At 54.5% G+C, this 27,012-nt stretch overlaps 1 protein-coding gene across 2 annotated transcripts; it reads right to left on the bottom strand.

Moving 5' to 3' along the window:
• FOXN4 (forkhead box N4) lies at positions 1–26,968 on the bottom strand. 2 transcript variants are annotated; one of them, XM_038575403.1, is made up of 10 exons: positions 26,862–26,968; positions 25,905–25,993; positions 11,483–11,631; positions 8,753–8,877; positions 8,529–8,639; positions 8,070–8,197; positions 7,386–7,482; positions 5,764–5,971; positions 3,061–3,444; positions 1,773–2,032 (listed from the first exon to the last, which is right to left on the bottom strand). In XM_038575403.1, the coding sequence occupies exons 2-10, from the start codon at positions 25,988–25,990 to the stop codon at positions 1,773–1,775; spliced, it is 1,548 nt and encodes a 515-aa protein (XP_038431331.1). In that variant the 5' UTR covers positions 25,991–25,993; positions 26,862–26,968. The 2 variants fall into 2 exon arrangements, with proteins under 2 accessions (XP_038431330.1, XP_038431331.1); XM_038575402.1 differs by lacking the exons at positions 25,905–25,993; positions 26,862–26,968 and adding an exon at positions 12,415–12,710 and having other exon boundaries at positions 1–2,032.
• Positions 26,969–27,012: the final 44 nt, after the last annotated feature.

Below are 27,012 nucleotides of genomic sequence, written 5' to 3'. Positions count from 1 at the left end.
TTTCTTTTTTTTTTTTTTTCCTCCCAGTTTCTGGTGCGATGAGAACCTGGCATCAGACACCTGGATTCAGTGTTGCTGTGCTGTTGCCTGCCTGGGCCTCAGTTTCCCCATTTGTAAATGGGACCTCACCTGTGAGGAGTGAGTGACAGATGGCATTTTGTCCTTCACCCCCATCACATCTCCCTCTGAGCCACAGAGCTGCCGTCCAGCTTTTATTGACAAAAGACAGTTATTCAACACTACTCTCATGGATCTTGGCATCGTCCACACACGAGGTCTTCATTAACAAATATCTTAACTTGTCGGGGGTCTCGTCACACAAAGCAGCTGGGCGGTACTGCTCAGATGGGCAGCACCACACCGTGTCTAAAGATGATGGATACTAGGCAGAAAGTTCCAGAACCAGGTAGGAAGTCCTTAAAGATGGTCCTCTGAGACCAGCCTCAACCTTGAACCCTCCAGCTTGGCTGGCTGATGAAAATTCTGGCTCTTGGGTTTGGGAACTCCCAGACACAGGAGCCAAACATCCAGCTGGGCAAGAGAGGACAGTGGTACGAGCCACTACTGCAGTTTCTCGGCATCCACTTGGCTGGAAGATCCCGAGTTACCTTCTCTTTTTCCCCAACTCACACTCTGTCCCTCCTCCAACCCACTGTCTGCAGAATCTGCCACTTGCAAAATCAGTAATTGGTAACAAGAGAAAAAAAAGGAACACATAAAAAATGGTCATAGGGCAATGAATAGGCAAACAAGTGCCAATAAATACTCTGCATTGCAGCTTTGTCAGCCCCCACCCGCCTTGTTGGTCAAGCTTTACATGGTTCAGTTTGCTTTTTTCCATCAGGAGTGTCTTAAATGCCAGCACAGATGCCCCCTGTCATTCTTCCCATCCCCCTCCCGATCTGCCCTTAGAAAGCCCCGTAGCCCCAAACTGTGGATGGCACCTCTCCGCTCAGGTGCATATGGGAAGAAGTCTGAATCACGACTGAGCAGTCAGAGAAATATCTGTCTCTGATTTGGAAAAAGAGGATGTTCCGTAGTATCAAAAGTGCTTTATCTTCTAAAAAGCGGTCCCAGGCTGCCAAGGGATTAAGGGCCAGTTGGAGTCATGATTCCCCAGAGTAATTCAGGAGCTACGGTAGCCAGGATGCAGGGAGGGACCAGGGACTCTGATTCCAGAGGCCGTGGGCTGGGCTCGAAAAGATGGTGTGGACAGGCTCCAATAAATATAAATAAATGTACACGGGGGCACAGTGCCCAGCATGGCCCAGGGCTCTGTTATGTGAAACAGATTATGGGAGGAGCAGGCCTGGAGCTTGGGGTTCAGAGTTCAGCCCATGCCAGTCCAAGAGAAGGGCTCTGGTTGACCAGTTCTGCTCCCAGCCTCAGGGCCTGTCCTCTGGAGGCTGAAGTGGATGCTCAGTCCCAGAGGAATAAATTCAAGGGCCTCCCCGCTGGAGGGTTTCCATGGCGCACCAGTGCGTCCCATCTCAAAGGGGGCTGTGGGTCCTTTCAGGAGCCCAGCGGGGCTGCAGGCTGGAGAAATCTCGTTTTCAGGTGTCACTCTCTGGGAGGAGCATCGGGGTCAGGGAAGCTGGAATGTCTGTCCACTCTCCTCTGTCCTTCTGACTGGGGGAGGCCCCAGAGGCCTCCCGTGGAGGTGTGAGAGGCCCAGGGGTGCCAACAGGATGTAAGGGGCCTTGCTTCCAGGAACACAGGCTCCATGAGCTCCTGCCCAGGCCCCAGTGCTGGGGGCAGGTGAAGCCGTCACCTCAGAGCAGGGCGATGGGCTTGTTCCCTGGGGCGCCCAGGTACTGGGAGGAGGAGGAGGTGGCTGATGCGGCCACGCCGTCTGGGGTTGAGTACGTGGCATAGAGACCCGTCACCTGCAAGTCTGGGAAGGACTGGTCGCTGCCACCAGAGGCGGGGGTCAGGCCCGCTGCCCCCAGCTCACAGCCCAGGGGCGAGTCTCCGAAGGCGCCAAGCGTGTCCAGGCTGAAGGCCCCGTCCTTCATCTCCTCCCAGAGGTTCCCTTTCAAAGACAAAGGCATTTGAGTGAGCTGGCTTTGTGTCAAACAGACCTGAGTTCGAATCCGATCTTAAGGACGAGGCAAAGACCGTGTGTGGGGTTCAAAGTCGGGTCTTGCAGGGGGGTGTGGAGAAGCCAAGTTCCATCCCTGGGAATGTCGCTTCTGTCACAGAGCCTCAGGCTCCTCGGGATGAAATGGAGCCAATCAGAGACCCCCCTTCTCCTGAGGCTTCCTCAGGGGCATGTGTGGCAAGCACTGACTCGCTCTTTCAGGTGTCCCATCATGGCACAGCCAGGGGACAACACAACGCTTTCCTCAAACAATAATCAGGGGGACAGGCAGGGAGGGCCAGATAGATATATCCATTTAAAGGCCTTAAGTAACTCGCTCCCTAGCTAGCTAACCAACCTGCTAACCAGTCCATTCCCTCTCTAGACACGGAACTCCTGGAGGGCAGAGAGTTCTTGGCCATGGGCTGGCACACAGTAGGGCATGGCATGAATGGATGAAACACGAGGCACCTCCCTCATCTGTCCATTCATTTGCTCGGCTCCTGTGTGTCAAGCAGGAGTGTGTGGCAGGCGGGGGTCAGACTGTGACCTGGGCTGAGGTTGGCACATGCAAGTTAGAGTAGTTATTGAGTAAACATTGGGGGTCAAAGAGATCTGGGTTGTGATCCCGGCTTTGCCACTTACTAGCTGGTGATCATGGGCCAGTGGCCTCACTTCTCTGTGTCGGTATCCTCAGCAGCAGAATGGGGACATGAAATGGCAGTGGCCTCCCAGGGTTGTGGCAGGGTGGGTTGGGGGGTGATGGCTAGGGAGTGCTGGGCACGAGGCCTGGTATACAGTAAGCACTCATGAAATGCTTGCTGTAATTCGCCGTCATGAGGAGGTTGGGAAGCACTTGCCCATGGATGGAGTGGAGGGGTAAAGGCTGGCCGACCTCCTCTCCCTGGCCCTCCCCCATCTTTCTGGCTGTCCAGGTTCCCTCCCCTCCTCTCCCCCCATCCCCATTCCTCCAGCCTCACCCTGCAGAGCGAAATCCATGATGCTGGGGTCCAGGGAATCCACCTCAGTGCTCATGTCGCTGCCGATGTTGCTGAAGTCCACAGGGGCCCTTCCCATGGCAGGGTGGGGCAGGGGGCTGGGGCTCAGTTCCGGCAGGGCATGCAGGGGTGGGGTCTGGGCCGGGGCGGGAGAGTCTGGGGCCAGATGCGCCTGGGCCTGGACCTGGTGGTGCAGGGGGACCGACTGCAGGGACAGAGTCATCAGTGGCTGGGGTGGAAGTTGGGAGACAGCCAGGCAGCCATGGGCCATGGCTACTGTGGTGGCATGAGTCAGCACAGGGGTCTCGGGGTTGCCAGGCCGCCTGCAGCTCTCTGGCCGGTCCGAGATCAGCTTGTCCAGCTCCTCTGCAGGCAAGGGAAAGGTCCCTCAGAAGCCACCCTGAAGTTCCCAGGCCCCAGTGGTACCATGCATGTAACCTAGCAATCCCCTTGGACGCTCTGAACCTCAGTCTCTTCATCTATGAGAGGGCACTGTACACTTGACACAGTGTCATTGCGGACATGTCATGAGATCGCAGATTGCTGTGTAGGGTCTTTAAGGAATGAGGGAGCCTCAGATGATAACACTAGCTCCTCTCACTGGGACAGCGCTTCAGCCCCAGGACTTCACTTGAGGCTGACAGCTCTGCAAGAGGAGGGAAGGCAGAGATGACAAGTCCCACGGCACCAGGATAAAATTTATTAACACACAAGGGGTCCTAGCCACTTCTTGCTACTAAAGAGGCATTAAGAAGTATTACTGTGGGTTAAAAGTCAGATTCTCCTTAATGCTATCAGTCATAAACAAGACAGATAATTACTCTGGAATTATTTTTGGTGGTTGGCTTTTGCGTCTCCTTGAAGGTAATACCAATCTGAGCCTGGACCACTAGGGTCCCAGGACCTATTTAGGTTGGTACCTATTCTAGAAAAGAGGACACTTAGGTTAGGGGTGCCTGGGCGGCTCAGTTGGTTAAGCGTCTGCCTCCAGCTCAGGTCGTGAACCCAGGGTCCGGGGATCAAGCCCCACATCAGGAACCCTGCTCAGTGGGGAGTCTGCTTCTCCCTCTCCCTCTGCCCCCCTCCCACTGCTCGTGCTCTCTCTCTCAAATGGATAAACAAAATGTTTTTAAAAATAAATAAAAAAGAAAAGAGGACACTTAGAACCTAGAAGGTGAAATGGCCTGCCCAAGATTTTACATTAAATGTGTAGGACTGTGGGCACCTGGGTGGCTCAGTGGCTGAGCATCTGCCTTTGGCTTAGGTTGTGATCCTGGGGTCCTGGGGTCATGTCCTGCATCGGGCTCCCTACAGGGAGCCTGCTTCTCCCTCTGTCTATGGCTCTGCCTCTCTCTAGGTCTCTCATGAATAAATAGATAAAATCTTGAATGAATGAATGAGGACTAGCACTGGGTCTTAAGCCAGACCCCAGTGCTCTCTGAGGGGCGAGTGTCCCTGGATGCTCCCCCAGGAAGGGCCTATGGGATTGCTCCATGGTCTCCTCTTCCTCACTTTATTGAATTCACCTCTGAGCTATATTCCAATCCTCCTTTATACCCACACCTCAAACATGATGATCCCCATGGAGTCAGGCCAAATGTTCCTGAGGCTGGGTGGATAATTAGCCTTCCACCTGACATTCTCCATGCAGATGTCACCTGTATGTCCCTCCCCTTCACATCTCTTAATTAAAAAAAAAAAAAGCAGATGCAATATTTTTCCTAATATGAAAGTGATTCATGAGCAGGGTTGAAGATTTGGAAAATACAGAAATGTGAGGAATATAAAAATTATCAGTGGTCTCTTCATTCACAGTCAAGAGTTTGGTATATTTCTTCTAGTCTGTGTGTATGTGTGTCGTTCGTGTGTGTGTGTGTGTGTGTGTGTGTACACATAAATCCCTACACATATAAATGAGTGGATACACACACATGTATATAAACATATATGTGCACTTAATATACACAGTTTGAAATATGACTAGGCTGTGATATATGGTCTTTTTCTCTTATTGTATTGGGAATATTTCTTTCTATTCCAAAAATATTTTTGTCTCTAATCAATCCTTGTATGGACATTATATCTATTTAACTAATCCCCTATTGTGGGATGTCTAGATTGCTTTCAACTTTCTTACTATTAGAAATAATTCTGTGACGAATGACTTTGTAAACCTTCTGTTGAAATTCTTTTTCATCCTCCACATACGTTGCCAGAAGTAAAATAACTGGACCGAAAAAAATGGGTCAAGGTTTGCAGGGCCCTGTTATATGACTTTGCCCTGGAAAAGCTTAACCTCAGATTCCCACTCATTATATATGACGGTGCCTGTTTCTCCACATCCTAGCCCGCACTGGGTGTTACTATTTTATTACTGTATTGTTTTGAAACTTGATGCCAGTGTGATAAGAAAGGTAAGGAGGCGATGTCATCCCGTGGGTGCTCAGTTGGGCATTTCTCTGTGAGAAACTCGGGGTTGCTTAGGGAGATTGAACAGTGTTTCACAGGCCTCTGACCAGCCCCAGGGAGGGCCCAGGAGGAAGGGAGGGAAGTTCACCGGGCGCCCATGTCCCCACCATCGAGGCCAGGACTCGTGGCGGGCTGGGCAGGTCCAGGCAGAGCCGGGCTGGCTGCGTGATGGGTGGCGTGGGTGTGTGGGGGGTGGCGGGGATGTCTAGGCCTCACCGGGGTTGGCCATGCTCCGGTGGATGGCGGCAAGATCCTTTCTCTTCCACTTGTGCATCTCCTCCTCCATCTTGTCGATGCGGGCCACGTTCAGGGCCCAGAGGCAGCCCTTGCGCGAGGAGCCACTCATCTTATTCTCCACCTTCTCGAAGCACTTGTTCAGCGACAGGTTGTGCCGCACGGAGTTCTTCCAGCCGTCGGGAGCCGTCTGTGGGGAAGATGGGACACTCAGGAGATCCCCCTCAGAGACTGCCCTATGAGCCCCTCCTCTTCGGGGGGATCTCAATGACCCAGGCCTCGAGGGGCAGGGCAGGGCAGTCCACCACCCAGCCTTGAGTTGGGAAGACAAGAGAGACTGGTGGGGACTGTGGCAAACAGAGGGCCCGGCCCCCTGGGCCCCATTAAAGGGGCGGCTGCACGTCAGCTCCAGGCGACAGTTAGTCACTACTTGGGAACAGGCTCAAGGATGCCGAACTCCCCTTTCTTTCCTACTCACGAAGCAAGAAACAGACAGGATGCTACCATGCAGATAGCTGGCCCAGCGTATTGGAAGCCAATCATTTTTACTTTTATTTTTATTTTTTTTTAAAGATTTTATGTATTTATTCCTTCACGAGAGACAGAGAAAGAGAGAGAAGCAGAGACACAGGCAGAGGGAGAAGCAGGCTCCATGCAGGGAGCCTGACGTGGGACTCGATCCCGGGTCCCCAGGATCACGCCCTGGGCCAAAGGCAGGCGCTAAACCACTGAGCCACCCAGGGATCCCCGAAGCCAATCATTTTTAAAGGCTCCCACTTTATTGTCAGGTAACCAGATCCTATGGGCACCTCACGTTCTATCCCTCCCCCTCCACGCACACTCCCCGGTCTGCAATATTTCTGCTAAAGGGCACTAAGCTGGGATCCCTGGGTGGCGCAGCGGTTTGGGCACCTGCCTTTGGCCCAGGGCGCGATCCTGGAGACCCGGGATCGAATCCCGCATCGGGCTCCCGGTGCATGGAGCCTGCTTCTCCCTCTGCCTGTGTCTCTGCCTCTCTCTCTCTCTCTCTGTGACTATCATGAATAAATAAATTTAAAAAAAAAAGGCACTAAGCCAGGGACCCTGCAGCTCGGTCCCCTCTGCCCGCCTGCTCCTTGTTTGGGATTGATGCCAACAAAAATAACGATACCGATGGCCTGCCATGCGCCCGGAGCGGCCAGGGCCCTTGACCCCCAGAGCCCTCATGGGCCTGGCCAGCGGGGGTTATCGTCCCCACCTTACAGAGGAGCAAAGCGAGGCTCAGAGAGGCAGCAGCTCTGGCCAAGTCTGGGTTCTGCATCTGCGTGTCTTACCGATCCATGCTGAGTAAGCAGGTTGGCCCCTCTACCCTCTGCCTCCCCTCCACCCCCCAGGATGCCTGGTGAACTCCTTCCCTGGTCAGGGCCCAGCTCAAATGCCCTCTTCTCCTTCTGGATTTCTTTGCCCTCGTCCATGTGAATGCCCAGGGCCAGGCGCCTGTGGACGTAACCAGGGACCTAACATGGTGGCCCAGTTTGGCCTGGGGCCAGTCCTGGGTCCTGGCAGTTTGAGGGAGAGGCCAGAGCAGCTCGGGCACCCCCCTACCCCAGGCTGGGGCTGCTCACCTTGAAATAGGGGAAGTGCTCCTTCATGAAGCTGTAGATCTCACTCACAGGCAGGCTGCCTGTCTTGCTGTTCTTCAGGGCCATGGCGATCAGACAGCTGGAGGCAAAGGGTGGGGCAGGCCGGTGTGAAGGTGTCTGGGGCCCAAGGCCCCCCCTGCCAGGAAGTCTGCCCTGCTTGACCCCACCAGCCCTTCCATACCCAAATGGTGTCAGCTCTGGTATCTTTCTCTGGCCCAACATCTTTCCCACTCCCTGACCTTGGCCTTGACCCCGAGCTGGGACAGCAGGACCAATTTGAGAAAACTCTTCTCCTCTCTTTGACCCTTCCCCATAATTAATGTCTACAGGGCTTTAGACTTTAACTAGGCTGCTTACTGCCTGCCACCCACTCAAATCTTGGGAGGGACACAATGTTATTATGTTGATGGCTTTTTACATTAGAGGGAACTGAGGCTCAGAGAGGCCAGGCCACTTCCCCAAGGCCACACAGTTTGTGAGTGACAGCATGGAGCATCGGGCTCATTCTCGACCCTGGGGGCTGATGGAGCCCATGATGGTCCTTCCCAGAGCAGGTCACACCTGGGGGGATGAAAAGTGCCCCCTTACAAGTCTGAGCTGTCCTAAGGGCAGTCCCTACCCCTCCTCCCCGAGCCCCCCATGGCCCCGGCCCACCCTGGACCTCACCTGTATGAGTAGATGGGCTTGGGGTAGTGTTTGGGGTGCAGTTCCTGAGATGAGTGCACAGCCATGCGGGGCTGGGGGTAGGGAGGCCGTGCTCCAAACGGGGAGCCATACAGGCCCACAGGCGGGCACTTGCCATGGGCAGGGCGGGCGAGCGAGCGTGGCAGAGAGAGAGGCGAGAGAGAAAGAGAGAGGGAGAGAGGAGAGAATAAGCCACTCACAGGAGGGCCCCCTTCCCCCAGGAGACGCTGTTTAGCAAGATGAGAGGTCAACGGCCCCAAGGGACAATCCTGTCTCTGCTCCCTGCAGGAGTTTTAGGGAACTGAACGCACAGGCACGGGAATGCTAGCCCCAGGTTGCAGTGAAGTAAACTGAGGCTCAGCGAGCGTCCCCCCTCCCCCCGCCAGCCCAAGGCAGGGACATATGTCTCCGAGTCCAGGGCTGCCCACAAGCTCTAGGTACCTGCTGGCCACCTGGGGGGAGCGGTAACTGTGTTTGGGAGGCAGGTGAATACAGCTGCTGCGGGTCCTGCAGGCCGGATGAGGGCTGGCCCCCCACGGGGATCTGGTTCATCTGCAGGGGCCGTAAGACGAGGAGACGAGGAGACGGAGGTCAGGGTGAGGAGGGGCACCCCAGCCCTGGAGGACCCCCGCTCGAGCTCCCCGACCCGAGGGATGGGCGCTTACGCTGGCTCCGTGACTGGCTAGGGGGCCCAGGCCTAGCAGGCCAGGGGGGGCCATGCCGGCCGGGCCGTGGAGCAGTGCACCCGGCGTGGCTCCCACATGCAGGTCAGCCGCCCTGGCCAAGGCACCTGCAAAAGGAAAGCACAGAGACGCCGCTGCGCTGGCAGAAGGGTGCCAGCAGGCAGAGTGGCTCACCCGGGACACCTCCAGAGGTCAGAGCCTGCCCCCGGCCTGGGGGCCAGGTGCATAGCAGGTGCTTTGCAAACCACTACCTGGAGTGTAGTGGTGAACCTGGGCTCTACCGGCTGTGTGACCTGGGGCCAGCCTCAGGTTCCCCATCTGCGCGGCGGAGCTAGATCACCCATGTGTGAAGTTGTGGGGTTTAAATGAGGTGATGTCTGTGGGTACTTATCACGTTGCTGGCTACCCCACCGACACCTTGATAAATATGAATTGATAACAGGGGCACCTGGGTGGCTCAGCGGTTGAGCGACTGCCTTCAGCTCAGGTCCTGATTCCGGGATCCCAGGATCGAGTCCCCCATCGGGCTCCCCATGGGGAGCCTGCTTCTCCCTCTGCCTGTGTCTCTGCCTCTCTCTGTGTCTCTCATGAATAAATAAATCAATAAATAAAATCTTTAAAAATATATGAGTTGAGGGATGCCCGGGTGGCTCAGCGGTTTAGTGCTTGCCTTCAGCCCAGGCTGTGATCCCAGGGTCCCGGGATCGAGTCCCACATTGGGCTCCCTGCATGGAGCCTGCTTCTCCCTGTGCCTGTGTCTCTGCCTCTCTCTCTCTGTGGCTTTCATGAATAAATAAATAAAAGTCCTAAAAAAAAAAAAAAAAAAAAAAAGACTTTAAAAAAACATGAGTCGATAACAAATAATAGTGATATCATTAATATCTTAGTTCTTGTCCATTATGAGGCTAAAACATCAATTCATTATTCATCTCTCCTCCTTAGAATGGCGCCTGGGTTCCCCAGTGCCACTAGGCTTAGCTCTGATTGCCGCTGTGCCCCCTCCTCTCCCTTCTGCCAAGCTCCCCTGCCGAGGGGGTGCTCAGGACTGGCAGATGCACACACGCCTGCACACCAGCCATCCAGTCCTAGGCCTGTGACAGACGTTGCTCATCTATCCCAGACCCTCACTGAACCATTCTGATTTGGGGCTCCCTTCTAGGTTGAACAAAGTTGACCTGCAAGATGACCCTGCCCTGGGGCCACCTCTTCCAGGAAGCCTTCCGGGTCTCTCAGCTCTCTTCTGAGCCCGGGCCGCCACCTACGCTCCTCCATTGTGCCTTTGGTCTGTCTGCCTTGCCCTCTCTCTGATCAGAGACCCTCAGCTCCCTGAGAACGAGGACCACGGCTTGCAGGACTCAGGGCTCCCAACACTGGCATAGAGACAGGAGCGCAGGAGGTGTGCAGCCACACAGTGGAGAAGGGAGGCTGCCTTCTTTCACGGTTCCTGTCTGCTGTGTGCCATACAACACCGACTGCAGGTATGATGTACCTTGGGCATTGAATCTTTTCAACACCTGGGGAGGGCAGCTCCGCTATCCTTTCATCTGACCTAAGGAAATGGGTCAGAGGGGAAAGTACCTACCCAAGGTCATAGAGCTGGAGGTTCTAGATCAGGGTTTGGCAAACTGTGGCCAGCAAAGCCCAATCCAGCCTGTGGCATGTTTTTGTAAATAAAGTTTTACTGGGACACAACTACGACTGTTCATTTACATTGTCTAGGGGTGGGCTTATACTACAGGGACACAGCTGAACACTTTAAAATAATTTTTTAAAATTTATTCATGAGAGACACACAGAGAGAGGCAGAGACACAGACAGAGGGAGAGGCAGGTTTTCAGCAGGGAGCCTGATACAGGGACTCGATCCCAGGACCCCGGGATCACGACCTGAGCCAAAGGCAGATGTTCAACTGCTGACCCACCCAGGCGTCCTGAACACTTTCAACAGAGACTATATAGCCTACAAAGTCTAAATATTTACTACTTGGCCCTTTACAGAATGAGTGTGCTGACCCCTGCTATAAATGTTTTGGCCAAGAATAATTTGTTCAATGAAATAAATACTCCTAGACACTAATTTTTTAACTACTGGTACTTTTGATGTACTGTGATGATTATTTTCAACACTTTCTATGTCTCTAAATATTTAGCCCACTTGTGCTATGACTGCAACTGGCTGCCATTTATTGAGCAGCTACTGTGTGCCAGGACCTTCAGCACCTTCCACATATCTCTTTGAAGATCAGGCTTCCATAGACTTCTTCTGTAAAGGGCCAGATAGGAAATATTTTGCCAGCCATATGGCTTCTGTCTTCTGGTTTTTTTACAGCCCTTGGAAAAGGTAAAACCATTCTTAACACAAAGGCTATACAGAACGCAGGCTGCAGGTTGCAGGCTGCATGGGGTCCACGGGCCATCGTTTGCCAACCGCTTTAGATGTTCAAGACGCAGCAGGGTAGGGGCAGGGCGGTCTTTACTCTTCCCTGAAACCTTTGCTCACACAGGGCCTGGCACACGGTGGTGAGCAAATGAATGAGCCACATTCCTCTGAGGAAGGTATAATCAGTCACATTTCACAGATGCGGAAACAGGGGCAGAGAAAGTGAGAGAGAGAGATGTGGCTACAGCCACACAGCTGGTAGGTGGCAGTGCTGGGCGCTGCCCCTCCCCTGCACACCACCCTCATGCCCCCCGACCCGGCCCCTGGGCCTACCTGGGTGTGGGTGTGGTGTACTGGGGCCCCCCAGGTCCACACGGCCACTCGCCATCTGCTGCAGCCGCGGCACGTCCACCGCCGTGAGCCAGGACAACGACTGCAGGTCCCCGGGCAGGTCATCATCGCTGGTGGTGGTGGCCAGGAGCCTGCAGGGAGGGGCAGGAGCTCGGGCGGAGCGGGGAGCTCAGGCTGGCTTCTGGTCCCCCCATCTCTGGAATCACCCCCTAGCCCTCCTCCCCAAGTTGCCCTAATCTGCCCTTCCCCTGGGCTCCGCATGGTCGCAGGATCCCCCCTTTGGCAGCCAGATCAGACATCCTCAAATCATTCCTTCACTGACCACATCTTACCTTAGCCCCTACCCCCAAAACAATAAACACTAAGGTTTGTTGAGCACTTATTATGTGCCAGACACTGTGTCGAGTCCTTCAGAGGTAGTAAAGCCATTAAGCACTCCTGGTCAACCCCATGAGGCAAGCGGTAGTATGATCATCATTCCCATTTTACAGATTGGGGAAACTGAGGCACAGGGCTCTGGGCACATGGGCACAGTCCTTTTCAATCCCGTTCAATCCCCACAGCAGCCCTGAGAGGTAGGATATACCCACATTCCCCAGATACACCCATATCCTCCTCTTACAGATGGGGAGACTGAGGCTCAGAGCACCAAGTCACTTGCCCAAAGCCACATGTAACAGGAAGTGGTGGGGCCGGAACCCGAGCTGAACAGACAGCCCCTGGAGATGCCATGTGGAACCCATGCCCGACACCCCCCCAACAGACCCGTGAGCAAAAACACCCTCCACGGAAAGACAAAGGCTGCCCACGAGGAGGGCAGGCAGGTACCCTGGAGTGGGGCAAGTGTGACCCCCAGCCCCCCTGAAGTCATGCTTGCCACACGGCTGCGAGGACACTGGGCCCCACAGCAGTACCTTGTCCATGTTATGAGGTGCTGCAAGGTAGCCTGGAGCCCACGCCAGACCCACCATGCCTGTGCCCCTTGGGGGTCAGGGGCTGTCTGGTGTGTGGCCCAGTGGCCCACAGGCCCGATTCTGAGCACCATGGTTTGAGAATAAGTGTCTTGGGGGCTTCACAGAAAGGGGGAGACATAAATGGCTTTGTGATGCACAGGATAGGGGATCATGGTGGGGCATCTGCCTCTGCCACCCACGGGCCACCTCAGCTCGGGCTCTGTCTCCTGTCTCGCTGTCTCTCTCTCCCTCTCTCTCTCCCCACTCCTTCCCACCTCGCCCGCTCTCTCTTTCCTTGTGTTTTAGGGCCACAATTAGCGTTGCCATGGCCACAACTGCTCGTTGTCGCCGGGCCTGGGCCCTCAGCCCACCAAGCTGGCATCAGGTGACCGTCCGGCTGCCCCAGCGATTGGCTGCCTTGTAGGAAAACAGGGCCTGGAAACGATTTGAAAACCCGGCCGGCCGTGTCAGCAGCAGCAGTTGGCCTGGCTGCTGTCCCCCGGAGGCCCATTGTGCGACAAACGACTGTTGCCCCCGTGGCACGTGGCCCCCATTGTCCCGGGGTCTCTGTGCAATTGTTTTTGCAGCCCCCCCACCCCGGGCTGCCACTCCTTCAGCCTGCTCGTAACTCATCAGGCGAGTGACAGCCACGGCCCAGGCCTGGGCGCTGCCATCTGTCCCCTCGGGCCCGTGGAGACCATGGGGTAGACGGAGGGGCAGGGCCCGGTCCCCACCCGCCGCATGACTGGCCGGCCTCCCAGAGCCTGGCGGTGCGACCCTGCTCCTGCTCCTGCTCCGTCACCTGCCGTGGCTCCCCACTGCCCCTGCTGCTCCGTTTGGCGCTGGGGCGTCTGGGAGGCACGGAAGGGGAGCCACTGCCGGCAGGTTTCTGAGGCGCGGCCCCACCAAGGCCCCTGAATGGTGGCGGCGGGCTTGTGAACAAACTGGGTTCCTGGGGGCCAGCAAGATCTCTGGCGGCAGGGGACTCTGGCTGATAGTGCCCAGGGCGGTCAAGAGCTTGGGCTCTGGGGTCTAACCCTAGTCTCCACTTGCCTTGTGCCAGGGCCACTGACTGGACCCCTCTGAGCCTCCGTTTTTCATTTGTAAAATCGGGCTAATAACACTTGCTTCATAGGGTGTCGTGGGGATTAAGCGTATGATTGCATGTCAAGCCCTTGGAACGGCGTCACTTAGCTGTCATCAGCATGCGGGCCGATATGAATGTTAAAAATATTAGCCAGGCCCCCAGAGGACTGGAAGGAAGTACGTCGCGGCTTGGGCTCCGTGGTCTCACAGATCTGCCTCTGTTGCTGTAAGCACCTGTGGCTCCCATTTATTGAGCGCTTCCTGTATGCCAGACCCAAGGCCACGTGCTCTCCCCATTTTACAGGTAGAGAAACTGAGACCCCCGAGCAGTCACTTAAATGCCCAGAGCCTGTCTCCCCACGAAGTGAGGATCACATAAGGTGACGAGGCCGTTGAGCGCAGAGAGGGGCTGAGGAAGCGGTGCTCTTCTGATGGTGCTTCTAGGTCTTTTCTTTCCTGCTGTTTGTGTGTCCCGCCTGGCTCCCCATTCCTTCACCCCCGACTTCACCCCGACGCCTACTGCGGCCACCCGGTGTCCGCTCCCCCTGCCCCCCGCTGGGACACCCAAGCGCGGTCCCACTGCCATGCCTTAGCCCCCACCCAAACAGGGCCCACCCCTGGAAGCTCACTGCAAATCGTCTCCCCGGCCTCTTCCTGCCAAAGTCCTGCCCACATCATCTGACCCCACCCCTCATTTGACCCACGGAGAAACTGAGGTTAGAAGGGAAGCAGTTTGCTTCCAATTCATAGTCCAGAGAAAGGCCAGGGCTAGGGCTCCTGGCTGCCCGTGCGGGCTCATTCCAGCCCAGGAGTGGCTTCCCTGAGAAGTCTCTGTCACCCGACCCCAAGCTCAGGGACCCCTCTGCATCTTGGCTGCTCCCTGCGCCTTGCCAGGGCCAGTGAGTTCGCGCTGCCATCTCTCTGCCCCCCACCCCGCCTGTGGGATCACTGAGGGCTGGCCCTGAGCCCTGGATCAGCCTGTGTCCCTGCACACAGGGGTGCCACTTACATGCCTGCTTGGCTGGTTGAAATCAGCTGACCCCCGGCTACCAACCCAGAGAACAGTGTGACAATGGCTGTCACGTCCAGAACTTTAGGCACTCACGGAGCCACCCTCTGCCTCCCTGAGTCCTTGCCACAGCCTGAGGACAGGGGCAGGGGCCATGCCCGCTTTACAGAGAGGGAAGCTAAGGCCAGACCAGGACTCGAACCCAGGTCTCTGCTCCAGTCTGAGGCTGTTCCTGTGGCACAACAGGCAGAGAATTAGATGTCCCCTGGGGGCGATGCCCTCCTCCCATGATCCTGGGGCTTTCAGGTGAGGCTGTGTATCCCAGCATCGCCCAGGACCTGGTTCGAATGTAGAGTTCAAGACCCAGCCCAGAGCCCGGGGTTCCACCCTTGAGCACCTCCCAGCAAAGCTCCAGGGGCGGGGGGAAGAGCCCCGAGGCGGTGTAACAGGGTCTTGGGCACAGCCCAAGCTTTGACTGGACAGATCTGGATTCAAGTCCTGGTGATCCCTGGAGACCTCAGATAAGTCACCCTGAGCCTCCATTTTCTCATCTGGAAAATGGGAGAATCACTGTCCGTATCTCCCTGGGTTGTTCTGAGAAGCACATGAAGCAGTGTCCTTCAGCTTCTGACATAGGCCTGGTCCTCATTCTTCCTTGCGGGTTTGGGGCTCCTTTTGGTGGAGGGGCAGTGGCTAGGCCCTGCTCCCTCTGCTGGACCTCCCTCTTGCCCATGCCAAAATGTCCATGCCAGCGTGCCCGACACTGGCCCCGCCAGCCCCACTGGTCTCCTGCAACGGTGCTGGGGGTCGGCTGGCCCTGAAAGGCCTGGCTCACCTCCCGCTGCCTTATCACCCCGCATTCAGGCACCTCTTCCCTGGGAGTCACAGGAGCTGGGGGGCAGGTGCGCTAGGCCCTGCCTGGGAGTGTCCCATCCCCATGGCCCGGCCCGGGTCCTTAGCCATCTCGGCCCCGCTCCACTCCCTGCAGAGGCATGTCAGCCCAGCCCTTTCTCCACCGTGACATGTGGGGCACCCCCGTGATCTATCCCTCACCGACGCATACGGGTCCCTCATTAAAGACGCCCCCGTGTGCCCCATTCTTGCTCTCTCCTAGCGCCTCATTTTCAATGGCGTGAACCCCAGGTCCTCAGAAACCACTCTGGCATCCCAGCCGTAGGCCCTTGGAAGGGCATTTCATGCCCAGCCTCAGTTGTCCCGCCTGTAGGATGGGACCAAGGGGTAATGATCGCAGCGATAGCATGTACCCGCCCCCAGGCCTGGCCTGGTGGAAGCGGTGGAGGTGACGTGGCTTTGTGGGACATCTGCCATCTGCGGGGGCCTGGGATTCCTCCCTGGGGTGTGTATACGCGCGACACTGTATCAGTCTCCTGAGTGGGTTTCCCCTCTGCTGGGAAAGGACTAGACATTTGCAATTCAAAGGAAAAGGCAAAATCCGGCCTCACTGTCCTGGGGTCTCCCAAGACCCCTCCTGCTCATTCTGTCTAGGTCTTTCTTTTCAGTTTCTGGGCAAGGAGGTATCTCCAAGACATGGGCTGCATCCCACAGCTCCCAGGGATCCCCAGTTTTGGCAGAGAGGAGGCCAGGACCAGTGCTGAGTCCACTGCTGAGTGCAGGTGGCCCCAGAAGAACCTGATGTTGAAGCAGAGAACCTTGTACCCACTGAGGGAGGAGCTGCACCCCCAGAGCCTGCACCCCCAGATTACGGGGCTGGACACACAGTAGGTGCTCCATAAGTCCTCATGGATTAGACAAGTGAACAAAGAGACCCAGCCTTCCAGATGCCTCCTCTCCCATCACTGCCCTCCCCAGGGCCAGGCAGGGGTGAAAGGCCCAGCTTAATTTTATTTAATGTTATAAAAAAGCCTGTGGACACGGCTTGGGGTGGGTGGGTCCCTGCTCTGTGTCCAGCCTGATCAGGCAGGTATGGTTATCATGACCATCTTCCCATTTACCAGATGGAGACACTGAGGCCAGGGAGAAAAAGGCCTGTGTAGTGTCCCCCAGCCAGAGCCAGGGCTGGTTACGACCCCACTGTCCTTTCTCCTTGCCCCACAAGGAACGGTTAAAGGAATGTGCTCTGTGGATTCTAGAACATTCTAGCACGGTGTTATCCAATAGGAGGAAGCCATATGTGGCCATTTACATTTAAATCCATTATAATTAAATAAGCTTACAGATTAGCTTTCTTCATCACACCAGCCACATTTCAAGGGTTCAACGGCCACCCATGGCCAGTGGCCACCACGTTGGACAGCACAGGATTGGAACGTTTCCATCACCACGGAAAGTTCTTACTACACGGTGGTGGTGTGGAACATTCTTTTTAATCATGATGGAAAAATCTGTGGTGTTTCCACATTGCCTTAAAATTGGAAATTTGATTTTGGTTTGGAAATTTCAGGTGCTGATTTCATGGAATTTTCAATTCAGTGTGTTTCTATTATAAAAGACTCCCCCACTTTACCTCCCCCCAGCAAGGGAATTATAGGGAAGGGCTCTGTAAAAACAAGAGTCCTGTACTGAGGCAGCTCACAAAGTAGTGAGCTCTCTGTCATGGGAGCATTCAAGCAGGACTTAGGGGATGACAGGTCAGGCCCCTAGTGGATGAAAGATGAGCCCAAGGCACCTGGGTGGCTCAGTGGTTGAGTGTCTGCCTTTGGCTCAGGGAGTGATCCTGGGATCCTGGGATCGAGTCCCGCATCGGGATCCCCATGAGGAGGAGCCTGCTTCTCCCTCTGCCTGTGTCTCTCATGAATAAATAAATAAAATCTTTTTAAACCCTCTAGTGACATTTCCAAAGTTCTATCACCTTGGGCAAGCGCCTCTTCCTTTCTAGGTCTCAGTGTCCCCATCTGTAAAGCAGCAGTAGCAGAGAGGAGGCCCCCTTGGGGCCCTCCTTGTGCCTGGGCTCTGGGAGGCAGAGCAGACAGCGGTTCGGCGCAGGATGGACCCGCAGGCGCGTGCACCAGGGTTCCACTGGCTGGGAGATGGTCACCTGGTCTGCGCCTCAGCGTATAAACCGAGAAGAATGATGGCATCCACCCTCAAGTGACGGCCAAGAATGTGATCCTAGTTCATTAGCATCAGATCAGGTGACATCTAATTTTCTACTGAAACTCAGGTTCAGCTATGAGTTCGGGGGTCCCAACGGTGATCCCCGATGGTGCGTCCTTCTCAAAGCAAGTGGGGCAACTGTCACCAACAGGGGTCCTCATTAATGAGTGGAGAGCTTTGGGGGCAAAGTGAAAATAAAAACACCTATCTGGCACCCCAGAGTCCCGTTCTGACCTCAACAGTTCACAGCGGCTCCCCACGCCACATGGGGACACTTCCATCTCTTCCTTATTAAGACACACACATGCACCTCCACCCCCGGGGGGTGTCGTCACCCCTGTTGGTAGATAGCAGTCTCTGGCCAATGGCCTCAGGCACCTGCCCCAGCACAACTCCCGGGGCCTCAATTTCTCCATCTGGAACAGAACAGGGTTGAGCCCCTTCCTTCTCGGTGGGGCTGCCACTGGGACAGACGCACAGCCTGCAGGGCCCCTCGGGGTGGGGGACGGCCAGATGAAGTTGGGGGCATGCAGAAGGGTGTGTGTGGGGAGACCCTGGTTAGGAGCAGGGCGGTGCACCAGGGAAATCAAGACTACTCTAGCATCGGTGCAATTGCCTGGCCAACATTCTCCAAGTGCCTACTGTGTGCTTATCATTTTTCTTGCCTTAGCTGTGTGCCCTCATGAGTTTGCTCATCACGAGTCCCAAGCCCTCTGCAATGCTCCATTCTGAGCCCATCCCAGTTAGGGAACTCGAGTCATTACCTGCCTTCCACCACCCTCCTCTTGCTTTCTTTGGGGCATGTCAGTGTAGTGGTGACAAGTGTCCGCTCCAGGCTCAGGCAGACCTGGGTTTGAATCCCTCCCAGCTACTTAGTAGCTGTGAGACTGGTCTGCAGTAGTCTACCTCTCTGGGCCTCAGTTTGCTCATCTGTACGATGGGATGCGAATGCCCGTACCCATCTCACACAGGGTGTTTGTTGTAAGGACAGATGAGATGATGCGGGCAGTGCCCAGCTCATCTGCACGCATTGCATGGTGGTGTTCACACGATGACAAAGCTCTTCTAAAGAGCTTGCCTTCAGCACAGCCACCAGCAGAGTGTCCAACACTCAGCATCTGCTCCATTCCATAAATATTTCCTGAACTCCTAGTTGCCAGGCTGTGTGGCAAGCACACAAAAGTGGGGATAGCTTTCTCATTGACCTAGGAATGCAAAGGATGGAAGATCTGTGCCCACCTTCCTGCCAACCCTCTTTGGTCTGTACCTCCTTCGCCTCTCAGAAGCCTGTGGGGATGGCTCCTTCGCAAACCCATTTCACTAATGGGATAGCTGAGGCTCAGAGGGGGGAAGTGATACCCCTCAGCCACACAGCATGTAAGCAAAAAGAGCTGGGGCTGACAGTACTTGGAGCCTCTTTACTTGGTCTCTCTGCCAGTTTTGCTGAAATAAATCAGGTTGTAGGCAGGAAGGGTAAATCATCACCATCATCTTTAGAAGTATCTGCTAGGTGCCTCCGTAGTGACGGGGCCACTGCTCAGGGGATACTGTGGTGGCCCTGGCAAAGGGAGACACCACTGGAGTCCATGGTTGCCATCCCTACATGGAGCAGGGGACCAAGCTGACACCATTAGTTAACAATGTCCTTTTTTTTTTTTTTTTTTTTTTTTTAATTTTTATTTATTTATGATAGTCACAGAGAGAGAGAGAGGCGCAGAGACACAGGCAGAGGGAGAAGCAGGCTCCATGCACCGGGAGCCCGATGTGGGATTCGATCCCGGGTCTCCAGGATCACGCCCTGGGCCAAAGGCAGGCGCCAAACCTCTGCGCCACCCAGGGATCCCAGTTAACAATGTCCTTAATCAATCAGCCATGTCACTGGAGGGATGGAAGCTGAGCCAGGAGGGCAGGGCACTGCAGGGGTGAGCCTGGGGACACCTGAATTCCAGTCCTGGCTCCACTCCTAACAGAGGTCCTTGGGCAGGTAACTCAATGCCTCGGAGTCTCCATCTCCTGAATGTGCAGAATAGAGTTGAGAACAGGACCTGCCTCTTGGCTCAAGGGTAAACCACAGGAAAGGTGTGGAACAGTGTTTGGCTCAAGTGCTCGACAACTATTTGTGGAAAAGATGGATTTAACATCTAGCAGTCAAGAGTGGCCTTTCGAAACAGACAGTAGGACCTGGCACTGTCCTGACAACCCATGAGGGAAGTAAGGGTCCAGCTCCTCCCCCACGATCTGGCCCTGGCCGCCTCCTACCCCGCCCCTGGCGCCCTCATCACCTCTGCTCTAGCAGACCCATCTATCTTGGATTTTCTCAAGCTTTCTGAATTCGCTGTGCACATGCTGTTCCCTCTGCCAGGAATGCCATCCCGTGCACTCATTCACAACTGGCTCTCCCCATGCTTCTGGTCTCAGCCTAAATCTTCCCTCCTCCGAGAGATTCTCTGGCTACCCACACCCCTGGTGGACCTTCCCGTGTGTCTGCAGAACATTTAGCATTTCCCAAGGAGGTATTCGTTTATACAGGTTTCCAGTCGTTCCATGCCAAGATAGCAAAGACTGGGAGGCCTTGTATTTTGTTCAGCACCCAGCACAGGGCCTGGCACCTTGGGGGCATTTATTACATCCTTGTTGCAGTAAGAGAAGGTGATAGGATACCCCCAGCCCAGCCCAGCCGTAACAGAACTTGCATTGCCCCATCTCTATCCATTTCTTGCCTGGCTCAGCCACGCCCCTGCCCTAGGAAGCCCTCCCCGACCAGTTCCCCATCTCCCAGTGTTTCCATTCCCCGGAATGATTAGAGCCATTAATGCCTACATAGCATAGACACCTGGGATCACCCATTAATTTTACTCAGGCATTGCCTACCCCTTCCTCCTAGACACTAAACTCCCAGAGGTCAGGGATGGCTTTGTCTTATACCTGATTACAGACCCAGAGTGACCAGCACAGCTTTCATTCTTTGATAAATATTTGTCCACCCAAGGTGAGCTGGATCCCCAGGGCCACTGGCTGTTGTTGCTATAAGGGTGAAATTCCATGGAGCACTTGCTAAAGAGCTTGGCAGCGTCTGCAGCGGGCCCCATGTATCTGTGGATGGATTACAGTTTCTGCAGGGATTTTTGCTTACAGAGCGTAAGTCCAGAACCCACAGTTAACCCTCTTTCTTATTGTGGGGTTCCTTGGAATCGCTACAGTAATCGTGCAGTGGAAGGAACATCCACTTGCGGCTCAAATGCCATCTCAACCCCTTTGTAGCTATGTGATCTTGGGCAAATCACCTCTCTGCACCTCAATTTTCCCATCTATAAAATGGAATCACTATCATAATGATTTCCACCACGGAGAGCAGCTGTGAGGATAAGATCAGATAAGGTATAAGATAGGGCCCAGCACCCGGCAGGTGCTCAGCCACGTTCCTGCTTCCCTCTCCTCTTGCCTTGCATGGTCACTAGGAGGGGTTCCCGCAGCAAATATTGTCTTGGGGGAGTCGGATCACCATCCCAGCGGACCAGACCGCAGAGGCACAGGCAGCGCCAGGACATCACTTCTGCTCTGATTATAACAAGGTTTTACCTGCCTCCTGGAGATGTGGTTAGTAGGAAATTGTTACATTACCACAAACTGTTCCTGTTTCCAAACCAACCTTTACACAAAAGGGATTAAGGAGTTCATGGTGGTGTTTATTTAGCTAACATATCTTTTGTAATATCTTTTGTAACCGTTTACAGGAAAAAAAAACCAAATACAGTTTAGCAAGCTTGGGAATTCCCAATGGGGCCACGAGCGAGTGTAATATGAAATGATTTGATTAGTCTGGAAATGAGAATCTTTCCTTTCTAAAACTTGGCTGGGACTTGGTGGGGGGTGGGTGGCAGGGTAGAGGGGTGGGTTTGTGCATGTGTGTGCACATGTTTTTCAGGGTGGAGCCCAAGACCCCAAAGGAAGGCTGGGCCCCAGGAAGGCGACCTCTCTTTTCCTTGGCTGCAAGGTAGCCTGAAGAGCTTCTGGCCACCGGGAGGGAGAAAGGGGTGTAAGGATGTTGGGACTGTCACCGCCCCTGACAGATGGAGCCCCCACCACCCCCCTGCAAGGAGGTCACAACTGATGGGTGGAGCCACACCGACATGGGGGTTAAACCATCCGCCCATGCAGCTCAGCGGGGGCTCAAGAGGAAAGGCAGGTGGCATCTGCGGGGGTCCACACAGCAGGACTTTGTCATCACTCCATCACAAACCTTCCTACGTTTCCGTGGGCATGTTATTTCTCACGTGGTATGGAGAGAGCCAGCCATCTCCCCAGTGCATATTTATTAGGTATCTATCACGTGCTTGGCACTAAATGATGAGAAAACCACTGTCCAAAGAGAGGAAGAGGTTTTGCCCACATCTGAAGGGAGGGACATGGCTCTGGGAGAAGGTGGGGATCCAAGGAGCCAGCAGTTTGCCTTCTTTCTCTGGAGCTTCAGTTGCTCAGTTTGTAAAGGGAGGTGTGGTTAGACCTGACCTCACAGATTAATTCCCAAAGTTAGGGGCAGGTGGTTGATCTGCTGTTCCACCCCTTCCTGAATGTATGCCCTGGGGCAGGTCATGACTCCGGGCCTCAGTCTCCTTGTCTGTGAATTGGGAAAATGCCAGCACCCATTTCACGGTTGTTACTACGAAGATCAAACAGGATGGTGTGTTTCCTACGGAGCTTCGTGGGTTTCTGGCACACAGTAGGTGCTTAGTAATTCATTATTCTGCAGAACCTCAACAAGTGGAGCCAAAGGGAAACTGGATAACCTGCGTCCAACGTGAGCTGTTGCTGTTGGGCTCAGGGTCAGGGCTGCCCCTGGCCCCGGCCCGCAGCGTCGCAGGCAGGGAGGCTGCTGCCAATTCACTGTCTAGGCCCAGCCACTGACTCCGAGACAGTTCCCCCGGGGGGCAGGGCAGCCTCCAGCTGCTGTCCTCCCCCCTCCCTCCCCGCACACAGCCATTGATAGCTAACGGCCAAAGGCGGCCCTTGGGGATGGAGGGCTGTGTGGAGGGCTGCATGGGGGCTGGAACCAGGCTGGATCAGCAGCCCGAGTGGTCCTTGGAGCCATTCCCTGGAGATGTGAGAGAGGGAATGAGAAGCCCATAAACTTCTCCTAGGCTATTATTCAGGGAGAAAAATGGGAGTGGTTGGAAGGGGCCGGGGAGGCGCTGCATGATCATAAAAGCTCCCCTCCATGAGAAAGCACTCCATCCCATGCCTGGCCAAACACCTTTTCTAGAAGAAAGCACAGAATCCTCCCAATGACCTGTGAATTGGGTTCGCTCATTGCTCCATTTCACAGACGCAGAAAGTGAAGCACCAAGAGGGACAGTGACTTGTCCAGGGTCACACAGCTCGCGGTGGTAGAGCAACTTACTCTGTTCCAGCCCTCATGCTCTCCGGCAGCAGCGCATGGAAAGGGTATGTGTCATGATACTGTCTGGGTGGGACAGCCTCGGGTTGGAGTGCCACTTCACCCTCTACTAGCTGTGTAAAGCCATGTAAATGTAAAGCCAGTTAATCACGTGGAACCTTGGTTTCCTCAATCCGCCAAATGGGCACAGGTAGTGAAGGGTTAAGAAACCACCAGCTGCAATTATCCTTATTACTGCTCTGCCTTCCAGACATGCCAGGTATTGGACACAAGAAAGCACCAGATCCGAGCAAACAGAAAAAGACAGGACACCCAGGCAACTCTGGATCTGGTGCTGATACAGGACTGCTTCTCCTTGCTCCACTGGCCTGCCCCTGCCAGCTGGTCTGGGAACTGGGTAGGCCTGGACAGTCCCCCCTCCGTACCCCCCACTGGTAAGCTTACTGCCTGCCCTGCTCTGTTTCTGGAAGCAACAGCTTGCATGGAGCCCCATCCAGTTTGTGGGCTGGGCTGGCCAGGCCCCCACAGCTTGGAGCTGGTGGGGGCTCCTGCCAGGCAGTGCCTGGGAATCTGCATTCAGGGACCTCCCCCACCCACCATGTTCCTCCAGAGCCCCCACCCCGAAGGCCCTCCATAGACCCCATCTCTCACAGAAAGCTGGACTCCTTAATGGAACTAAGTAGTCAGAACAGCAGCTACCGGGTTTGTGTCTCTTGCTCTAGAAAACCAACTCCGTCCTTCTGGCAGCTGCATGAGGGATGTGCCCTAATTGTGCTCACTTGAAAGATAAGGAAACTAAAGCAAGTCACGTGACTTGTCTAAAGCTGGATTCTGACCTTGCACACATCTGACTCCAGTGCAGCCGTGGCTCTCACCACCTGATTCCCTGACTCTAGCGCTTTTACAGCGCGCTTTAGGCAACAGTCAGACTCTGTGGTTCTGAGCTCTTCCAGCTGGCCCATGGGAAAACACTGGCTCTCCCCTGGGGCTTCCAGCTGGGAGGACAGAGAGAGATTCACCCCCCACGCATTGAGTGCCTCCTGGGTGCCAGACACTTTTATAGATATTGCATTTAAAAATGGGGAGAGGGCAGCAGCCCAGGGGGCTCAGCGGTTTAGCGCCACCTTCGGCCCAGAGCCTGATCCTGGAGACCCAGGATGGATTCACATGTCGGGCTCCCTGCATGGAGCCTGCTTCTCCTTCTGCCTGTGTCTCTGCCTCTCCCCCCTCCCCCCGCCACCCGCCACCGTCTCATGAGTAAACAAATAAACTCTTAAAAGAAAAAGAAAAAAAAATGGGGAGAGGTAGCTTGTATTATCCCTGCTCTACAAATAACTAAAAGTTCGGAAGAGATTTGCCCAGAATCATGCAACTGGCAAGTGGCCGAGCTGGGAATTGTTATTTAATCTTTATAATAACAACTCCATGCAGTGGGTACTATTTCTATTCCCATTTTATCGATGAGGACACTCAGACTACTCCACACTGCCAGAGGAGCTGGGACCATAAGTGGTTTTACAGCCCAAGCTTCTAACGCCTTCATGCTGCCCCCACTCCACCTGTCATTATTTCGGGAGTAGAAGGAAGCCCAGAGGAGCTTGGCTGGGTGATCTTGGTTAAAGAGTTCATTTCATTGCTTGGTTCCCCTTCACCTGTACAGTGGAGGTTCATCAGAGCAGCCTCCCAAGCTGGGTATACAGTAGGTGCTTGCACACGGGCACATGCCTGGCACACATCTGGGGTCCCAGATCTATACACGGCCAGCTCGCAGCAAATATCTGTTTGAATTTGTGTCTTCATTTGGATCTCAGAAGGCAGCCTCCAGGCCCACAGCCCTCAGCCAGCAACCTCCCTCTAATTGGGGGCTGCAGTCCGCCCTGAAGGCACTGCTGGTTGAGTGGTAGTGGCCCCAGGAGGCCAGACAGCCCCTGGGTAAACAGGGCTGATCCGAGGTGACAGCCTGCTCTTCCCAGGCCAGCCCCTGTCCTGTCTCCACTCCATAATCTGAGCTGTGCCCCCCTCAACCCATGGACACGATGCTTGCCTTGACGGGTAGGGCGCTGGAAACCAGGTCAGGCCTCTGGGGCTCAAGTAAGAGGGGTTAGGAGGGGACTCCAGATCATTCCTTTTTCTCCTCCTCCCTCGCTTTGCTGTGTGACCTTGGATAGCCCTTCTCCCTTCTTGGCCTCAGTTTCCCCAGTTGTAAAAGCAAGTGACTGGACTGGTTGACCCCCTAGAGGCCATTCCAGCTCTGCAGATTGGAGGATTCTGTGGGGCTTCCCCCACCATCTGTATCTGCTTCATCCTGTCTCAAGAAATCATTTATTTTGGCCTCAGACTCCACCAAATTTATTCCTCAAATATACAGACCCAGGAGAGACCTTAATTCAAGAGCATTACTTAACTGACAAGTAAATGAGGCCCAGAGAGGGCAAGGGACTTGCTGAAAGTCAAACAGCCAGGCTAAGAATTCAGAAGTCACCACTCACAACTTTTCCAGCATCCCATGAGGATGGAAGCCAATTCCTCCCACCACCACCACCACCCCCACCTCACCCCAAAGGTTTGGGGGGCATTTCCTGGAGCCCTGTTAGAGGAAGCAATAGCTGCCATTGTCATCTTAACATTCACCAGGATTCCCGTCTCTCACCCAGGAGGGGACCTCTCTTGGAGGAGACAAAAGACTAGGCTTTTAGTGATCCCATGGCCTCAGGCCTCGAGCCTAGACACTCTCAGAGAGGCGAACTTTGAAATTGAGATCTTCTCCCTCTTTTGCAAAATCACAGAATTTAATATAACAATACTTCTCTGGCAGAGACTATAAACAGCACATAAACACTTTAAACAATTTCAAAAAGTATCATTTGTCATTGCTGACACCCTCACCTGTACTCCTGCGGAGAGGGGTGGTGATTTTGCCCTGAGTTTCGAATAATTCCTGACATCATGGATGAGATGTCACTTTCTATCATCTCCTTGGGGGAAAGACAAGCAGAAAACAAAGCTCCCATCAGTGACGATGTGGACAGGGCAGAAACCCGGTTTTCCCACAATTCAAAAGGATGGAGCTCAAACAAGTAGCAGAACACTTCAAAAAAAAAAAAAAAAAAAAAAAAAGAAAAAGAAAGAAAGAAAGAAAAAAAAAAAAAAAAAGAAAAGAAAAGAGAAAAAGAAAGTACTAAAGGATTTCTGGGTATCATAGGTCACTTTCCCAGGGCAATTCTACAGGGTTTCAGAAGCAATGAAGAGAATGAAATTGCAGGTTCTTTCGAATTAATGAGGGAAGGGTGGAGGAAGGCTCTAGAATCCAAATGTCAAGTCTTGGAAAATGTGGACTTGCAAAATAGGAATCAGAAAAACCCGATTCCCTTCCCAGCCTATTTTCAACCGCAACTCAGTTACGATCACTTTGGGGAAAAAAAAAAAAAATTTTTTTTAAAAAGGGCAGCTTGATGTGTCACGGATGTTTCTCTGGAGGAGCCAAATTCCCACTTGCAAAGGGAATAATCCCCGCAGGGCTCCCGCCCTGGAAATGCCTACAGAAATGCCACATGCCCGGGCTGGAAAACCAGTCCCACCCCCCTCGCCACACACAAACGCAGCCTAAAAAAGACAAAACATAGCAAAACTTCCCTAAGCTTCTCAAACTTCAACCCTGCAACGAACACGGAAACCCACCAAGACTCTCGGTTCCGCCCCCAAGTCACTCAGGGTCCCCGGGAGGGAGGCGAGGGGCGCGGAGCGGAGGTGGCAGCGCCGCGGCCCGCGCCCGGGTCTCACCCCGGAGACGCGCCGCCCGCCTGCCGCGGGGGAGGGGGCGAAGCCGGCCCTGCCCGGCGGTACCTGGAGCCGATCCTCGCGGCCGCCGCTGCGGGCGCTCCCGGGCGGGCGGGGGCTTCGGAGGGGGCTCCCTCGCGCTCGCCCCTCGCGGTCCGCAATTTGGCCGCCGTCGCGGCTCGAACCGTTTTTAAATTTCCCTCTCTGGAGCTGTCCA

This window comes from Canis lupus, chromosome 26, assembly GCF_011100685.1.
Source record: "Canis lupus familiaris isolate Mischka breed German Shepherd chromosome 26, alternate assembly UU_Cfam_GSD_1.0, whole genome shotgun sequence".
NCBI lineage: Eukaryota > Metazoa > Chordata > Mammalia > Carnivora > Canidae > Canis > Canis lupus.
This window is presented reverse-complemented; position numbering and strand designations above follow the sequence as displayed.

Bases quoted from the DNA above. Each gene is read 5' to 3' on its own strand.
- FOXN4 (XM_038575402.1), bottom strand. From the start codon at position 12,545: ATGGTGCTCAGAATCGGGCCTGTGGGCCACTGGGCCACACACCAGACA. The intron at 8,878-11,482 runs GTAGGCCCAGGG...TTCCTTTTGCAG, and splicing joins TACACCACACCCACACCCAG to GTGCCTTGGCCAGGGCGGCT. The intron at 3,445-5,763 runs GTGAGGCCTAGA...CCTTGCCTGCAG, and splicing joins CCGGAGCATGGCCAACCCCG to AGGAGCTGGACAAGCTGATC.